The sequence below is a fragment of the Panthera leo genome, chromosome D1 (assembly GCF_018350215.1).
Source record: "Panthera leo isolate Ple1 chromosome D1, P.leo_Ple1_pat1.1, whole genome shotgun sequence".
Classification (NCBI taxonomy): Eukaryota; Metazoa; Chordata; class Mammalia; order Carnivora; family Felidae; genus Panthera; species Panthera leo.
The window spans coordinates 11,836,005-11,853,970 of NC_056688.1; the positions used below are offsets into that span (position 1 = coordinate 11,836,005).

Genomic DNA, 17,966 nt, shown 5'->3' on the forward strand with positions numbered 1-17,966 from the left:
AATCCGAAACAGGCTCCAGGCTCTGAGCAGTCAGCACAGAGCCTGACGCGGGGCTCGAACTCACGGACCGCGAGATCACGACCTGAGCCGAAGTCGGACGCTTAACCGACTGAGCCACCCAGGCGCCCCCATACCAACTTTCTAAGTCTACCAAACTCACCTAAAAATGACTAGTTTTAAGCTCCCCTCTCCAAAATGCTTTGGACAAGCAAGACTATTTCATTTGCTATCCTACTAATCTCAAGGGCATCACAGTTAATAGTGGGTGTTCTGTCTTACAACTTCTAGTCACAGGAAAATTGAGTTATGGCACCATCAGGTAATCAAAGTGCAAAAACATTTTGATTTTTAAACTGTAAAATTAGAGTTCAGATTTTGACAGATGAAGAAGTAATGGAAGTCTGACATCCCTGGAGAGGAGAAAATTTTTTAACAGGACTTCTGGGCTGTTTGTGAAGTCTTCAGCAGCCACAGAGGAGGTGAAGGAAGGTTAAGAGGGACAGAGGCCTAGGATCCTGTCCCTTGTTTCAGTAGAGCAGAGCCACTTCCAACCAACTTCGATGTTTCAATGATCCTTTAAAAAGGTTTGATAACCAGTGCTATTGAGTAAAAGCACTGTAATTTCTAAAAGTCTCAAGAGCCTTAGAAATTATTGCAAGTGAGGGGGCGCTTGGGTGGCTCAGTCAGTGAGTGTCCGACTCTTGATCTGGGCTCAGGTCATGATCTCACAGTTGTGGGAGTTCAAGCCCTGCATGGGGCTCTATACTGACAGCAAGAAGCCTGCTTGAGACTCTCCCTCTCTCTCTGCCCTGCCCTGTTTGCACTCTCTCTGTCTCTCTCAAAATAAATAAATAAACTTAAAAAAAAAAAAAAAAAAAAAGAAGAAATAATTTATTCCAAGTGCTAACAACAACATACCCGCAATATCTTGTCCAAGGTAAGAGCACCAATGGTTTCTCATGATCTCAATGGCATGTAGGTCATCCTTGGAGATGTCATTATTAATGATAAGGTGAATGCAGGGAATGATCAGCTCATTCATCACATTAATGCCCTCTGTTACAGAGTGGTCGTCGTTTGTTTCAAAGAGAGAAGCTGCCTTGGCATTCAGCTCCTATAGATAAAAGGCAGAGTGGGGGAGGGGTGTCTGAAAAGGATAAATACCTATTTTAGAAGAGCCTAAACAAACGATTCCCAAACTTTACTGCATATTGGAATTTCCCGGGAATTTTAAAAACTACTGATGCCCCATCCTAGATACGCTGATTTGACTGGTATGCAGGTGACTGGGGCACTGGGATTTTTAAAAGCTCCCAAGGCGATTCTAATGTAGCAAAGTCTGTGACCCACTTACCTAAACTTACAAGTCCAGGTCTTGCTTAACACATGCTTCGACTAAAAGGCCTATTCAATGGCTCTCGATCTCCACTGAGCACCACAATCACCTGCAGAAGACATGCTGATGCCCTGGGCCCCTCCCCAGAGCCTCTGGTTTGACAGTCCAAGGAGGGAACGCTCCCTATGTCATTGTGATGCCTGCTGAATGCTGAGAGCCAGTGATGGAAAGAACCCAACTCACTGTTACCACCCACCTGCAGAAGCTGAGTAGGACATGCAAACTGTATTTGGTGATTTCAAACATAAAAGCATGGCTCTAATAAAATTCAGATCCATCAAATCTACAAGGCCCTTCTTTTAGCTTCAAAATGCCCTGCCACAACCTATAACTGATACAGAAATCCAGGTATAAATCAGAAAATGAAAATCTTGAGATGAATATACATCATGACTGAATCTCCTCCATCTGGTAGTAACAAGGCAGTGGCAGGAATGCTGGCCCAGCTCTTCCCGGGAAGGGCAATCCTGCTGGGTGTCAGGAAGACAAATGCAAGCTCACAATCAGAAGGCAAGCCACCCCTCTACACATCTCTGAAGGACGAGCACTATATAAACCCTTGGATAGGCAGAGGGGATATGGGTCTGCCATTCCCCATGACTGCCAAATGCAAAACAGGCCAGGTTAGATCTTCAGTGTTGTATGACAGTGATATTAACAGAACAGCAGGACTAATTTTTTTTTTTTTTTTTTTTTTTTTAAGTAGACTTCGTGCCCAGCACAGAGCCCAACATGGGGCTTGAACTCACAACCCTGAGATCAAGAGTCAAACAGTTAACTGACTGAGCCACCCAGGTGCCCCAGCAGGACCAATTCTTATAATGTGTATCTTTAAAAAAAACAAAACAAAACTGCAGTCTCGGGGCACCTGGGTGGCTCAGTGAGTTAAGCGTCCAACTTTGGCTCAGATCATGATTTCACAGCTCATGAGTTTCAGCCCTGCATGGGGCTGTCAGCAAGGAGCCCACTGAGGATCCTCTGTCTCCCTCTCTCTCTGCCCCTCCCCTGCTCATGGTTTCTCTCTCTCAAAAATAAACATAAAAAAAAGGGGGAGAGGGAGGAGGAGTTTCTTAGAAATCACCAAATTCTCATCTTTTAGCTTAGCAGGGAACATAGAAAAAATGCATTTCTTCAAGACACATCTATTACAGTCTTACGATGTGCCAGACACAGAGAAACAGCTGAATAAGAAAAGGATCTGTGAGGGGTGGCTCAGTGGGTAAAGCATGTAACTCTTAATCTCAGGGTTGTGAGTTCAAGCCCCACGTTTGGTGGGGAGATCACTTAAAAAAAATAAAATCTTTACAATAAAACACACAAAAAGAAATAAGAAAAGGGTCTGTGTTCAAGGAACTCACAATCCACTAGAGAAGCAATGCAGTAAACCGTGTAATGCAGGTGTGCATAGAGGGCACAGAAAAAAGGATAACCGATTGTCATCCTAGCTTCTCTTGGGGGTTGAAGAAGAATTATATTCATTTAAAGTGACCTAAAATAATCTGGTTCAATGTACAACTACTCCTAAGAGTTTAGAAAAATCTACAACCTACCCAAGGTTATTTTGTTTTTTAAGTCGTATTTCTTCACGGCTTCAAGGAGCAGAGGTAAAGACAAGAAAATAATAAAAATCATAAGGCTTTACACAAACAGTACAAACCAGAAGGCACTTTCGTCGGTACAAAGCGATGACAGATTCCTTCACCCCCCGGCGGGGCCCCTTGGTCAGCAGGGCGGCATTGCTCTGGTAGGCATATACCAGGTAGGAGAGTGCCTCTTGGTACCTTAGAAAGTGGTGGATAAATGACAGCTGAGTGCTCCTTCTTTCTCCAAAATCTAGGGCTCAGGCCTCTCTGTTCCCCAGCACAAAAATTTCTGTAGCTCCAATTATGGAAAAATAACTGTCCTAAAGACAGAGGCAGCGTGGGATACTCTGACTGCAGCCAGTCTCTGCCCTTCTACAGACTGGCCAAGAGACCCAAGGCCAATCGTGAAACCTCCCTGGCTTTCCATTTTCTTCAACTCTAAACCAGAGAAGGGGACTGCATGCTGACTAAGGTCCGTGACAACTCTAAACTTCATTTTCTGAGTTCATCTTTATCACAGAGAAAATCTGGCCATTACGTCTTTTCACCAATGTATCTATCACCACGTAAAGGATGAAGAACCACATGTGATGGTTAGTAAAACAGTGGGAAAAGCAGAGGTGCCCTGCCACGTGGGACAAGGGAGGGAACACATGGCTATGGCTCTCTCTGTTCCCGGGTGGCCATCAGCAGGTAACAGTGCCCTGACCAACAATCCGAGAGACATAAAAGGCCAACATACTTTCCTTTTTGGTAGAGTTCCAGACCCGTGAGGAGATACACAGACACCTTTCGAAACAAACTATAATCCTCATGCCACTTCTGCAAAGGAATGACTACCGTTAGCGATGATGGGCACCAGGAACTTTCTCTACACTTCCCACCACACTAAGTTTTAAACTCTATACAAATATTTATTGAGCACGCATGGCCAGGCACAAACACAACAAACACAAAAGCTTTTTGATAATGATGTGTCCAACATTTACAACAAAAGCCCACTGCTGACCTTCATTTTCAGTGAGCTATTACTTCCCGAGGAACAGAAATATTTATTTCACAGGAGCTTTAGAGTTTATTATTCTCATTTCCAACACCCCTGTCAAAGTCCTGCAGTTCTGGTTTCAACAGATGCCTCTCAGGTTCTGACAAAACCGTGAATGTGCAGGGGACACGGAAGGACAAGGCTGTTCCAGTCATTCAGAAGAGCACTTGAGCTCAGTGGGGTGCAGTGGGACCCCGTTAGGTGTCACAGAACACTGTTTTCCTTCTAACACACTGCTTTTTTGGGAAATTTGCAGTTATGTGTGCATTTTTATGCACAGAAGTTTCATTTGGAATACAGAAATATTAGCCAACAGTATTATTTTACAAGAAACCAAACCATGAATCAAGAATTTTACTGCCCAGGTCCAAGGCTGGAGTAGGTATTAAACGGGAAGGAAGCATTAATTTACTCCAATAGAAGAATCGAACAAAGAAACCGGCTACTCTGAGGGTTAGAGCTCATTTATCCATTGGCACCCAATTGTGGGTGTTTTGGGGGGAGCGGGTGGAGGCTAGTCAGTCTGTGATAACACAAAATTGTTACGTTTTGCCTCAAGAGTTGATGTTTTTGTTTAGCACACTTAAAGAGGAGACTTCACCTTGTACTCTTCCATATTCATGTCCTCTGGACCAATCTCCTGCAGCTTGGCCTGCGCCACCTTCATGATGCTGATGGACCTGGGTGGGCCGGGGTCAGAGAGTGGTGAGAGGCGCGGCCTTCCCGGCAGGGGTGGGAGGGGCTCGCGCCGGAAGCAAGCGGTGGGTGGTGCGCCTGCGCGGTTCCCTCCTCACCTTTCATCGTAGCTGAGATTTTTATCTGCAAACTGTTCCAGGAGGGTCCGCTCCACCACCCTCTTGGGCGCCTCATTTTGGAAAAAGTAGACAAGCACGTGCTGGAGCCGAGGGTCGCTGTGGGCCGTGGGCGTCTCCTTGGCCAGCTGGTAGAGCCTGGAGTACTCTTCGTGGAATGCCTGTTGACGACAAGGTCGGCTGTGAGCAGGGGGGGGCGCTGTGGCCTTCCGCTCGCACAACCCGATGCCTACGTTAGAGAGGTGTTGCAGAACTCCAAGAGGACTTGAAGGAGCTCCTATTGGGGAATTACAGAGGCAAGTGCGGAACCTGGGACTTGTCTGCCTGTCACGACGGCTAAAACTCGCCGTGGCACCGCAGACGCACTGGGCTCGTAAGAAATTTGTCTCTCGCATAAAATTCTAAGGAAAACAAGTATTTCGTTCTAATGAGTTTGGGCGTATCCTGGAGTTCCAAGGACCTGAATTTTAAAAATTCACATGAATGCAATTTATTCAAGTACCTTATGTTTTATTCAGGTACCTTAAAAAGCAGGGCCTGCTTTCTTAGATCATCTTCTATCATGGCCCTCACACCACAGAGGCAGCTCTATTAATGGAGACCTCCTAAGGACCACGACCGGCCCTCCAGGCTAGTTGTGATCCAGTTGGGCACAGCTTGCCAAGGCTGCGTTCACCCGGAGAGGGGGCGCTGTCGGTGGTGCAATACCGGAAGTGGGGTTTTAGGTGTTAAAGAAAAACACACTTCATCCCATTTTTTTTTACCATCTAATAGAATTACGGCTCCATTATTATGATACTTGTGGTGTAAGGGTATTAGATTCAAAAAAAACCAAACAGAGATACCTTAATAAGCCCTGCTTCAGACCCATCTCGGTCAAAGGTCTGACGGGCTTTAGCTATGGCCAGGATGACCCCTTGCATGGCAGGGCTCAGCATCACCTACCACAAGAAGGCACACAACACGGAGAGAAAAAGGAGAGAAGAAAAGTTCAAAAGAAGACTGAGTGACAGAGAGGCGAGTGGGCGGCTGAAGCGAAGCGGGGCAGCGTGCCCGTGGCCGGCCCAGATCTGCGCACCTGCCCCCCCATGCACACCCACAGCCCCGTCCCTGCGCAGCACGTTGGGACTTTGCCCAAGACAGGCTGTTCCTATGTATTCTAATTTTGCTGATGAATTAAGACGGATATCTGAAAATATCTACAAATGGCGACTGCTGAAGAATCAAGTTAAATTACAGGTCTCCCAGGGGAAGTGTCTGCAGTGAGAATTCCAATTTTGTTCTGTAATCTGGGTGTGTGTTCCAGTACACAAATATTCTAGAGTTTAACTAAAAGTGTTTAAATGTTTTACATTTAAGACACTCGAAATTAGGCGATATGCTAATATGACTTTATAAAATCAAACGCTTTCAAAGATTTCGAGGGACAGGGTTCATGACTGCTAATGTGCAGTGACAACTCCAAAGGGGACGAACCATAAATAACGTGGGATCCAAAGATTCTTCCAAAAGCTTTGGAATCAAAAACAACTTCGATTCACATTTGTTTTGCTCACTATACACCATTCCAAGTTTGATATTTGGGCAGAAAAAAATGGGCTAATACTACCAAAGACAAAGCCTCCTAATTGAAAAGCCCTTTTTTTTTTTCCTCATAATACCAAAAGAGGAACTAAACACTACCTTTCTGAGCCACTAGACCCTGCAGGGGCCTCCGTGAGTATATGCCTGGGTAGATACACACCAGGGGCAGCGGACAGCAGGCACAAGGCTCTCTTTTAAAGAACAGTAACTAAGGTCAAAACCAGATAGGCCCTCTTGTTCATTAGTTGTTTCCATTAGGAATATTTGTTTCAATATGAACTACTGCCAAACACCTTAAAATAGTAGATTCGGTCACACGGGAAGGCAACAGAAGAGCAGCGACACACAGCTGAATCCTGCACTCATTCTGTACCTCCTCATCATATCCATCTGCGTCAGCTCTAACCAGAATCCTTCCCACACTGGGAATCTCGACTTCAGAGGCCTCAGAGTCAGGCTGGGCAGCAGACTCTGTGTCACCAGCCTTTGGGGGCTGCTCTGTCTGCCCTGCGGGGTTTGTTTCCGGGGACATGGGCTTCTCGGGCTCAACTTCCTGAAGCCGTGGCAGCAGGATGGGGAGAAAGAGTAAGAGAAAACAGGAGAAATAAAGAGGGGGTGGTTAAACGGAGCAGAGACACAGAATAATGGAAAGGTGGGGAACGGTGGCAATTCTGGCTGGCAGCAGGCGCCATCGACGTCCTCACCTCGTTCAGCGCGGCTTCCACACCGCCCCGCTCATAGGCGTGTGCTGTGTTCGCAATCGCCTGCGCCGTCTGCTCCTTTGCGATCACAGCGTGCTCAGAGGACAAACAGCGGACCCCATGGGAAGAGGCTACTGAGGGCTCTGATAAAGAATGGCACAAAGGAATCAGCATCTGATGATAAGCAATGTCTAGAACACTCTGTAAAAAGGCAAGCAAAACAGACACGGAGTTTCATTTACAGCCCTTCTAATGGGCCTTTAAAAAACTAACCCTGTGCAAATTTCCCCTCGGAACTAGGGACTCGAAGAGGTATCTACTTCAACGAGAGCCCACGGGTGGTTCTGTAGAATTTAATGTGCTCCCAACTTTGTCCTGTTTCTTGATGTCGAGGAGCCTTACCACAAACTGCTGCTGGTTAGAAGAGAATGCCCTTGGAGAACCCTTATTAATCTCATCATACCTTCTCCTACAACCCAGGAAACATGTGAAAACTGAACAGACTGAAAGTACAGGGAGCTGGTCTTTCTGATATTCTTTCTGCTCATCAGGAAAGACATTCTGAAGCCACAAGCTGTTCTGTGAGGTTGTGCAACACCCACGACATGTGAACTATACATCGTGCAGACTGGATGCTACTGGATCACTGGCTTGCGTGCCCTTCACCGATACCTGGGGATGTGGAGAAATCCTGGGACACTGAGCTGCTGGACGATTCCATCTGAGGGATTTTGCAGGACTGTTCTTCTTCCCACTCCTCGACCTCCTGCTCAAACCTCCAGTTATCTTCCTGAATGTAATGCTTCAGTTCAACAGACAGGGCATCCACTTCTCCCAACATCTGATCTGATTCAATTGGGGCCGCCTCTGAGTGAAGAGCAAAGAGAGAGTTAAAAGGGAGTGACATCCAGCAAAAGGTCACCAGGAATCAGAAGGTCCTTTCTAGAAAGAAGGAAAATAAGACACTCGGTCCTTTTTCTTACTCCACGTGAAAAATACATACATACATTCATAATCCAACAGAAGTAAGGACAATATAAAGCCAACAGTCACAGCACACCAATAAGTGTACCTGGAAGATTAACAGGTAGGCATACACTGAATATCTGTTGAATGGATGGATGAATAAGGAGTAAGAATTTGGAATAGAGGCCAATCACTAGCAAAATAGCAGGAACGGACCAAACATTTCTTGGAAATCCAGAAAATCATTAGATCCAATGGAAATTTCAAGCTGAATGGTTTTATCAATGTAAACAGTACAACTATTGTTGATAAGAATATCCATCTATGGGTGCCTAGACACTCAGTCGGTTGAGTGTCTGACTTTGGCTCAGGTCATGATCTCCTAGTTCATGGGTTCGAGCCCCACATCAGGCTCTGTGCTGACAGCTCAGAGCCTGGTACCTGCTTTGGATTCTGTGTCTCCCTCTCTCTCGGTCCCCCTCCCCTACTCACTCACGCTCTGTCTCTCTCTGTCTCTCAAAAATAAATGTTAAAAAAAAATTAAAAAAAAAAAAGAATATCCATCTCAAGATGGTTAGAAGTGAATTCCAAGACATTTATACTGCCTCAAGTTTCACACATGTTAAGTGCTATCAGAAAGCCATGGGACACAATGCTTAGATGGTATATAATACCTAGGGGATAATTAAAGGCTTTGAGGAAAAATGACAAGGATATCAAGGGCATATTAAATTTCATTTCTAATCCTGTGACTAAATCAAAATACAAAAGCCTACAGTAGAACAACACATCTACTTCCTGGTTGCCATTAACTAGCCTTTTCATTAGGAAAATGACAGCTTCTACTTATGTGTTTCTACAGTAGAAGAATGAACCATATGTGTAATAATAACAAGGCTGCCATATATACGACCAACAATAGTCCAGTCATTTGTACGCCCCCCACAAGCAGCTGTTCCCTCTTTCATGTGCAAAGATGCAATTATGAAGATCAGTTGCTGCTAAGTGATCATTCTCTCCATCCCCTGGTCCCCCAGCCACACTGCCAATTGGAAAGACAATGCACTCCCTGGACAAAATGCCTTCTGTGTTTTCTTACTTACTCAACAAAGTACAGTCTGAATATGAAAAGAAAAGGTTTTCCACCATTTTAGATGTGAAATGCTGGTCGCAAGACCTCTTCCAGAAAACGTGAAAGAAAGAAAGAGAGAGTAATGTAAATGGAAGGTGACAGAATTTGGAGTCAGAATTGGATCTGGAATCCTGGGCCTGCCAGCTGCTTACTGGCTGTGTGACTCTGGACGAGCAGAGTACCAAGAACATGCAGGTAATGAGTTCCTACTGTGTCTTTTAGAGTTCTAAGTTATTAGAGAAATAAAGTTTGAAAGATGTAGTAAGGGGTAAAGTTCTAATATAAATGATAATTATGATTGCTCTTAGAATCAGTTGTATTATGAGGGGTATGAAATTATTCAGGCAAATCTACTCATAGAATCTAGCTATTCTCAAAGGACGCAAAACCATGTGCACAAAAGATGGCACTAAAAAAGAAAAAAAATTAGAGACAATGTAAACGTCTATCAGTGGGAAGCTGGCTTAACGAATTATATACATATTTCATGCAATGGAATTATTATGTAGTTGTTAAAAAGAATGAGTTGGTTCTATTTATAAAGATATAGAGATCATTGGGGCGCCTAGGTGTCTCAGTCAGTTAAGTGTCTGACTCTTGGTCTCAGCTCATGTCATGATCACACGGCTGGTGATTTTGAGCCCTGCGTCGGACTCTGCACTGATGGCGTGGAGCCTGCTTGGGATTCTCTCTCCCTCCTCTCCTGCTCATGCTCTCTCTCTTTCTCAAAATAAATAAACTTAAAAAAAAAAAACAAAAACAGAGAGAGATCACTAATACACATGAGTGATGAGAAAGATGCAGGATAGAATGGAAAAATATCCCATGGGGGGGGGGGGGAAATGGGGTGGGGACAGACACTGATAGATAAAATCTAGCATCTGCCTAGATCACTTCCTGAATACTACATAGGAAACCTAAAGAACAGATATATGTTGGGCTCCAGGATAGAAGCAGGAAAGAAAACTTATTTCTTTTCATTCTATTTTGCACTGTATTTTTTAAATGCATTATTACTTTATAGTAAGTTCTAATTCAGGGGCACCTGGGTGGCTTAGTTGGTTAAGCAACCGGCTCTTGGTTTCGGCTCAGGTCATGATCTCATGGTTTTTGAGCTTGAACCCTGAATCGGGCTCTGTGCTGGCAGTGTGGAGCCTGCTTGGGATTTTCTCTCTGTTCTCTCTCTGCCCCTCCCCACCTACTCTTTCTCTCTCTCAAAACTAAATAAATTAGCTTAAACTTTAAAAAAAAAAGTAAGTTCTAGTTTAATTATTTAAAAAAATTTTTTTGATGTTGATTTATTTATGAGAGAGAGAGACAGAGCATGAGCAGGGGAGGGGCAGAGAGAGAGGGAGACACAGAATCTGAAGCAGGCTCCAGGCTTCAAGCTATCAGCACAGAGCCCAACGCAGGGCTTGAATTCATGAACCCAGGAACTGTGAGATCATGACCTGAACCCAGGTCAGACGCTTAACCGACTAAGCCACCCAGGCGCCCCAAGTTCTAGTTTAAAAACAAAAACAAAAAGACTACAAGGTTGTTCCCTTCTGTGAGCAGTACAGATTCTCCCCATCTCGAGCTTCCGCTAGGCTATTTTTACCTGCATTGAAGTGCGGCAGCTTGTCGTTAATGTACATCAGACAGTAAGCACTAACGTTTCTCAGGCCCCCATAAGAATCTCTTTCAAGTTCTTCCCAGGAAGATTCAGTAACAGAGATGTCATTGTACTTGAGCCAGACTTGTCGGGGTTGATTATAGATATAGGCCCAGTAGTGTCCAGCATTGGCTTGTCCTTCATGAACGAGAACTGCGTGCAAGCGATAAGGCACCTGCAGAGCAGAAGGCATATTCTTGAGTTAGGTTAAGCAACGTGAACAAGAAAGTGTAGGCTATTACACTTCAAGCTTACTGCCAACTATGAGACATAAGAAAATCGCCTCTTTATACATGTGTTTGATATGGAGTTAATATCAAAACATCTTGCTGATTCCATAGGAAGCAACAAAACACAGCCTTGGAATTTACCAAATTATGTTTCAACTCATGAAGCTTTAAAACCACATGGCTGAACGAGATGGCATCTTTGATGACTCTTTAAATTCCTAAAATCCCAGAGCTGAAGTCAAAGATAATGCAGACCTATTGATCCTCCCAATTCCAAACTCAGTTTACCTAAAATAGAATCACTTTCACCACTCCTGCTGAGAAAAGGTATACTGCGTTAGGGACATGTGGCAAGTTTAGTACTGGTCTTGCTCTGTGCTGATTTTATTTTGTACCAAATTTCAAATTAGCACACTTCATCATGAATCAGTCATATGGTCCTCATATTTCTTCTTCCAAGGGATCCATCCACCTCTCTGGGGTGAAGACCCTTTCAACGACATACTTATTTGTTTCAATGTTTGAAAAGCATTTGTTCTTTTTCAATATGGAGAACACAGACAGCAATACTTAAGGTGCCAAGTAAATATTGAGGAAAAAGGAAAATAAGCCAGAGAGTCAAGTTAAGCCTGTATTCAATCAGTATTTTGGCATGTTTTTATGGCAGTGAAATTTGTGAAATAATACGGAAGAGCAAATGAAGAAAACCCAAGATTTACATGGTGCGTTCCTACTGTGCCTCCATGAGACCTGGAATCAGACAGAGCTCTCCTCCTCCAACCCTGCACACACGAGCCTCTGGCTGGAGCATCTTTTCCTCTCTGTGCCCACAAGGTTATTCTAAACAAAAGTTCATGTGGACAATAAGAATTTCTGCCCTGGCCACATTCCGTTCTGGAGTTATGAGGGAAATGAAGCTTGAAAGCACACTGCTAAACAAAGCATCACCAAGGACAGGATACTGTGGAAAGGGTGGGTAACCAGTCCCTGCCTGGGGTTTTCCTCACCACATGACTTAAACTACCACTTTATGAGAAATTTTTAACACTTGACAATAAACCTTTCTACTATATGAAAAAATACCATGGGCAAAATCAAAACAAGTATGTGTTAAAATGTAATTGTTAGAAGATATATTCCCTGTTTGGGCCTAAAAATAAACAGCAAAATACCTATTTCTGTCCTAAATCTATTCTTAGGTCTCAGGGAGGCTCCCATTCAGTCTCAAAGAAAACTATCCAATTTTCTTTTTGATCTACCATGAGCACATGAGGACATGCCTTGACTACTTTCCCATCAATTTTCATTCTACCTGACGAAGGAGTGGGTCGCAATACATCTGCTCAATAGTCTGGGTAGTGCTTGCAATACAATTCTTTAAATCTGTTAAAAAAAAAAACACACACACACACACAAAAAAAACTTAGTTAAAATGATTTCGTTCCATACAGCCAACCAAAAAGTACTGCGTCTCTATCCCTGGAGCTCTGGCGATTTCAAATTCTCTCCATGAGCCACAAAAGACTGGATGCTTTCAAAGCAGCTAATGCTTTAGGTTATGAAGGCTTTTAGTTCATCACAATTTGCATTAAGGTTTTAAAAAGTTCTCTCTTATAATTGGCACCAACATTTCCCCCCAAAGAAGCAGTCTCTGTTTAGAAAAAGACCTTAATGGGTCACTTTGGGTGTAAAAATATATGTTCCTCATACGCGACTGGAGAGGAGAAGAAAGAGGTGAGATTTCTGTGATAAGAACTTAGGAGGGATCTGGATTTGATGATTTGATTTAATTTGACCAATGTAATTTGATCTGATTTTTTTTTTTAATGTTTATTTTTGAGAGAGAGAGAGAGAGAGAACGCAAGCGGGGGAGGTGCAGAGAGAGAGGGAGGGGGACAGAGGATCTGAAGCAGGCTCCATGCTGACAGCAGAGAGCCTGATGCAGGGCTTGAACTATGAACAGTGACATTATGACCTGAGCTGAAGTCAGATGCTCAACCGACTGAGCCACCCAGATGTCCCTAATGATGATGATGATGATGATATTCATTCATTCATTCATTCATTCATTCATTCTGCCCTCTAGATAAAAGGAGAAAGGAAGGGGAGGAGGGAAAGTCTGAGCAACAAGATGACAATGCCAAAGGACCTTTAAAAACAGAATGCTGAATGGGGCACCTGGTGGCCCAGTCAGTTAAGTGTCCGACTCTTGATTTTGGTGAGTTTGACTCCCGCATCAGGCTCTATGATGATAGTGCAGAGCCTGCTTGGGATTCTTTGTCTCCCTCTCCCTGCCCCTCCCCTGCTCATGCTCTTTCTCTCTCTCTCTCAAAAAATAAATAAACATTAAAAAAATAGAACAAAAAACATAATGCTGAATAATTCCATTTTACATTGTGTCCACTGCTCATTCTCTGCCTAATTAGCCTTCAGTAAAACGTACTTCATACAAGACTTTTTTTTTCATGTTTATTTATTTTGAGAGAGAGAAAGACGGAGAGTGAGCAGGGACACAGAGAAAGAATCATAAGCAAGCTCATGCACTGTCAGTGCAGAGCCAGAACCCACGAACCGTGAAATATGACTTGAGCTGGTCAGACTCTTAACTAACTGAGCCAGCTAGGTAGCCCTAGACAAGTCTTTAAAAGTGGAAATCTAAGGGAGCTAAATTCTAAGTTTGGGTCAACAAAAGCCAGAGTTCACATGAACTACAGGAACAGAAATCAGCAGATGCGGAAAAATCCCAGCCAAAGGTGATCATGTGCATCTAAGCGTCCCAAGAGTTCCTAGAAATTTTGAGAAGTTTCTAGGAAGAGTCTTTCCACGGCTGTATAATGGGAGGAACCAAAAGTGCAAAAGAAGTCCCAATCCCCACGTCAGAATCATGCCTCTCTCCATCATTTATGCCTAACTTCTGGCAGAAAGGGAAAGAGTAACAGTCTGACAAGTTTTAAAAGAGCCAACCTTGAATATCTTGTTCAATCTCACTCCTCCACCTCTGAAGACAGGTCTTAACAAAGTTTATCTCATCCTCTGTGACAGTTCGAGGAGCCGGCTGTGCAGGCATTTCCATGGAAGACCGGGACGATGTAAATGGCTTATTCATTGCCTTAGACTTGGGTGGAGAATCTTCAGGAGAAGAAAAGGTACCTTCGACATCCTGAGAAGGGCTTTCTTTACTTGTACTGAAAGAGGATAAAAATCACATTCACATGATAATTTCCAAAATATGGCTTGGCCTCAGTTAATGTGCTTCATAATGCTACCTGCTATCTGGAAAAGTACAGCTATAATTTGGTGAATATTTGCTCAGTAAAGGCACTGGGCCAAACCGAGTCTTTATATGCATCGTCTCATTTAACACAACTTGCTGATGAGACAGATACTATTATTATCACCAACTACAACAACTATAACTATCTAAGGTTTAGAAAATTAAGCAATTTACCCAAGCTCCCCCATCTAGTAAATTATGGGATTTAAATCCAGATCTATCTGAGTCTATGGTTCATGCTAACTACTTCTTATAAGAAGGGACAAGGGTAACTATCAGATGATTTCACTCACATGTGGAATTTAAGAAAAAAACAGATGAACATAGTAGAAAGTAAGGAAAAATAAGATAAAAAGAGAGAGGGAGGCAAACCGTAAGAGACTGTATTTAATACAGAGAACTGAGGGTTGCTGGTAGGGTGTTGGGTGGGAAGGTGGGCTAATTGGGTGATGGGCATTAAGGAGGGCACTTGTTGGGATGGGCACTGGGTGTTATATGGAAGTGATGAATCACTAAATTCTACTCCTGAAATCATTATTACACTACATGTTAACTACCTTGGATTTAAATAAAATTTTTTTTTTAAAAACTGGAAACAGAAAAAAAAATATATGTGTGTGTGTGTATATATATATATATATATATATACACACACACACACACACACACATATATATATATATATATATATATATACAAAAAAGGGACAAGGAAGAAGGGTTCAAAGAAGACTGGACTGGGAGAATCAAGCAATCAACTACAGAGTTTCCACGTGCCGATGACTGAGTAAAATATATAGAAACAATAATTATGAAGTATGGACTTTTTTTATTCAATGGCTTCTAGAGATTCTATTAGCCAGGACACATACATCAATCCTGATCTGAGCTGGAAGAGAATCAGAGGGCTCGTGTCACTGGGCCTCCCTGTTCCTGCACTAGGTAAGCCCCTCTGGGCTGTCCTCTTCACTTTCTAGCTGTTTTTTGTTTGTTTGTTTTTCACATGTTTTAATTGTCTACTCAAGAATAAAGCTTTCCCTGAGGTTAACTTGGTTGAGTATCCTTAGCAGATGTGAGAATGAGATGCTCTGGAAGATCAGGGCTGGAGTGGCAGTGAGCTTACAGCTAGTTAAAAACAAGGTAGACCTGGTGGGGCAGGAACACCACTGCAGATGGATCAGAACCCTCTGAAACACCCCACCATCCTGTGGGCAAGACAAGTGAGTGCAGCGCCCTGCTGGCAATCAGGAATACTCCCACCTAAGTAGGAGCAAACTCATCCCTTTAACGACAAAGAACTCACCGCCCTTGAGCTCTAATGGAGTGAGTGTTCACCAGGTGGGAAGATGGTGCACAGTTCAAATTAAACAAGCAAACAAACAAAAAGCCACTTACTATTTCTTTTTCAGTATTTTTTAAAAGATTTTATTTTTAAGTAATCTCCACACCAACTTGGGGCTCGAACTCACAACCTTGAGATCAAGAGTCGCATGCTCCACTGACTGAGCCAACCAGGTGTCCCCTGGCCCTCCCGCCATGTGTACTATGTTAAACATTTGTTTTCATTACCTCTCCTTGGATGCCAGGTCAGAAACTGGGCAGTGCACTGAAGAAAGCGGTAACGTCACGTGGTCACTTTGAGACGTGGAGCTTTCTGAGGCAGGTTTTGTACTGGCAAATTCGATAACGTATTTCAGCATGTCCGGGAGTGGAAACCGAGCTGGGCCTGAGCCGTACTTCACGTACCTAAGATGCAAAGACAATGGTGCTCTGACTGGCCACGTTTGTCTAGTGCTTTGTGGCTTGCTGACAAAAGGTCTGTCACTGTGCAGAGTCCGTGGAAAGAAAGGCTCATTCCTAAATGCTATATGGTATTCAATGCGTCACTCAAACAATCCAGAAGGCAAAAATTCTCTAACTACAAAAGTAGAAACTGGTAACAATCTATGTGATTACACCTGGCAGGAAACATTTCAGATGAGCTCCCAATTTAGGTCTTATCTGTTGTGCGTTCTCTTGATTCCAAACCACATCTAGGATCAGGTCATAAAAGTAAATTCTATGTCTTTAAGAAAAATAGATTTATTACCAGGACTCAGATCCACAGATCCACAAAGAACACTGGTGAACTGGTACCCAAGGGTTTACTCTTTGCTGCCCGTTAGACCCCCTACTGAGAAATTAAGGAAAATGATAGAGAGCCAGCTGGAAATGAAAAGAAGGTGTTGATAAAGGTCAGAGTTTAAGAAAACCGATAAATCTTTCCTCTGCAGGGTCCCCAGCACCCTATTATTCATGCACTCATTCAACAGCATAGGCCAGCCATCAATTGTTGAAAGCTTCTCTGTGATCAGTAATTAATAAATATCTTCATTATATAACCAAAATAATTAACAAATTATTGTAATAATACCTAATATTCTGCCATTACCAGCACATATTAGACCCAACAAAAAGATACACTGTTAAAGTCATAAACTCTATAATTCACTATAGTGGCCAGAATTTAAATGGGACTGGTTGACTGGTTGGTAAAGGCAAACCCTATAATTATGGGCTTCCATTTACAAAGGGATAGAGAGGCACTTCGTATTTTTCTTCTCCAAATAAAGTGAAAGAAAGAAGCAGGTACAGAACTAGGAAGAAAGAAAATTGTGTCCATATCAAAAAGGGCATTTTGAGGGGCACCTGGGTAGCTCAGTCAGTTCAGCGACCGACTTTGGCTCAGGTCATGATCTCACAGCTCGTGAGTTCAAGCCCTGTGTCGGGCTCTGTGCTGACAGCTCACAGCCTGGAGCCTGCTTCAGGTTCTGTGTCTCCCTCTCTCTCTGCCCCTAACCCACTCACATTCTGTCTCCGTCTCTCTCAAAAATAAATAAACTTTTTTTTTTTTTTTTTTTAAAAAGGGCATTTTGAAATGAAATTGCTAGTGGGAAACAAAGTGTAATGCAATTCAAAGCCAAACATATGTTAAAGGGTAGGTAGCAAAGACACTTCATCCTCACTAATTTAAAGAAGGAGAATTAGCATCTGGCTGCCACAGAGACTTGAGGCTTTCACTGAAAAGGATGTCAAATATTCAAACTCAGAGGAACCTTAGAGAACTGTACTATTCTTTAAATTTATTTTCTTGCATTTATTTCGGCTTATCTAAACTCGACTTACCTTTCAAGATCTACTTTCTCTATGAAGTCTTCCTTCCAGCCCCCATCCACCCCCTTCTGAACTTCTACAGGCCAGGACCTAAACTTCTTATCTGTACCACAGACATGGTTAACGTGTGTTCAGAAACACACAGTATTTGTCGAAAGAATTAATTTATGCGTGACTGGCCTGGACCAAAGGAAACATTTTCTTACTGGAAATGCAGCCAAGATATGATATGGCATGGGACTTTAAGTCATCATTTTACACATCATTTAAGTCATCATAAACCTCTTCCCAGGTATGCTGTATTTTAGTAGGGTACTTATACAAAACTTCAGTGAGAATTTTTCTCTAAGAAACTTATCTTCAATTTTCTGACATCATCATTTTCCTGTTTGACTGAATTCCTTTAGACCAACTACTTCATGTAATGCAGCGTCTCT

The 17,966-nt window shown here is 43.0% G+C and overlaps 1 protein-coding gene across 19 annotated transcripts in view; it reads right to left on the reverse strand.

Annotated features, from left to right (window-relative positions):
- The window catches only part of USP28 (ubiquitin specific peptidase 28), a 65,287-nt gene that overhangs the window by 1,932 nt on the left and 45,389 nt on the right, over window positions 1-17,966 (reverse strand). For 13 of the 19 annotated variants that reach the window (XM_042903968.1, XM_042903971.1, XM_042903967.1 and 10 more), the window contains 13 exons: window positions 15,946-16,122; window positions 14,068-14,288; window positions 12,416-12,486; window positions 10,820-11,048; window positions 7,794-7,988; window positions 7,125-7,264; window positions 6,794-6,973; window positions 5,682-5,777; window positions 4,819-4,997; window positions 4,626-4,704; window positions 3,722-3,801; window positions 3,054-3,177; window positions 919-1,114 (listed from right to left, as the gene is read on the reverse strand). In XM_042903968.1, coding sequence (XP_042759902.1) covers window positions 919-1,114; window positions 3,054-3,177; window positions 3,722-3,801; window positions 4,626-4,704; window positions 4,819-4,997; window positions 5,682-5,777; window positions 6,794-6,973; window positions 7,125-7,264; window positions 7,794-7,988; window positions 10,820-11,048; window positions 12,416-12,486; window positions 14,068-14,288; window positions 15,946-16,122 — 1,967 coding nt within the window. Of the gene's footprint in view, window positions 1-918; window positions 1,115-1,354; window positions 1,446-3,053; window positions 3,178-3,721; window positions 3,802-4,625; window positions 4,705-4,818; window positions 4,998-5,681; window positions 5,778-6,793; window positions 6,974-7,124; window positions 7,265-7,793; window positions 7,989-10,819; window positions 11,049-12,415; window positions 12,487-14,067; window positions 14,289-15,945; window positions 16,123-17,966 lie in introns of those variants that run through there. The other 6 variants (XM_042903975.1, XM_042903973.1, XM_042903974.1 and 3 more) reach the window with 3 other exon arrangements.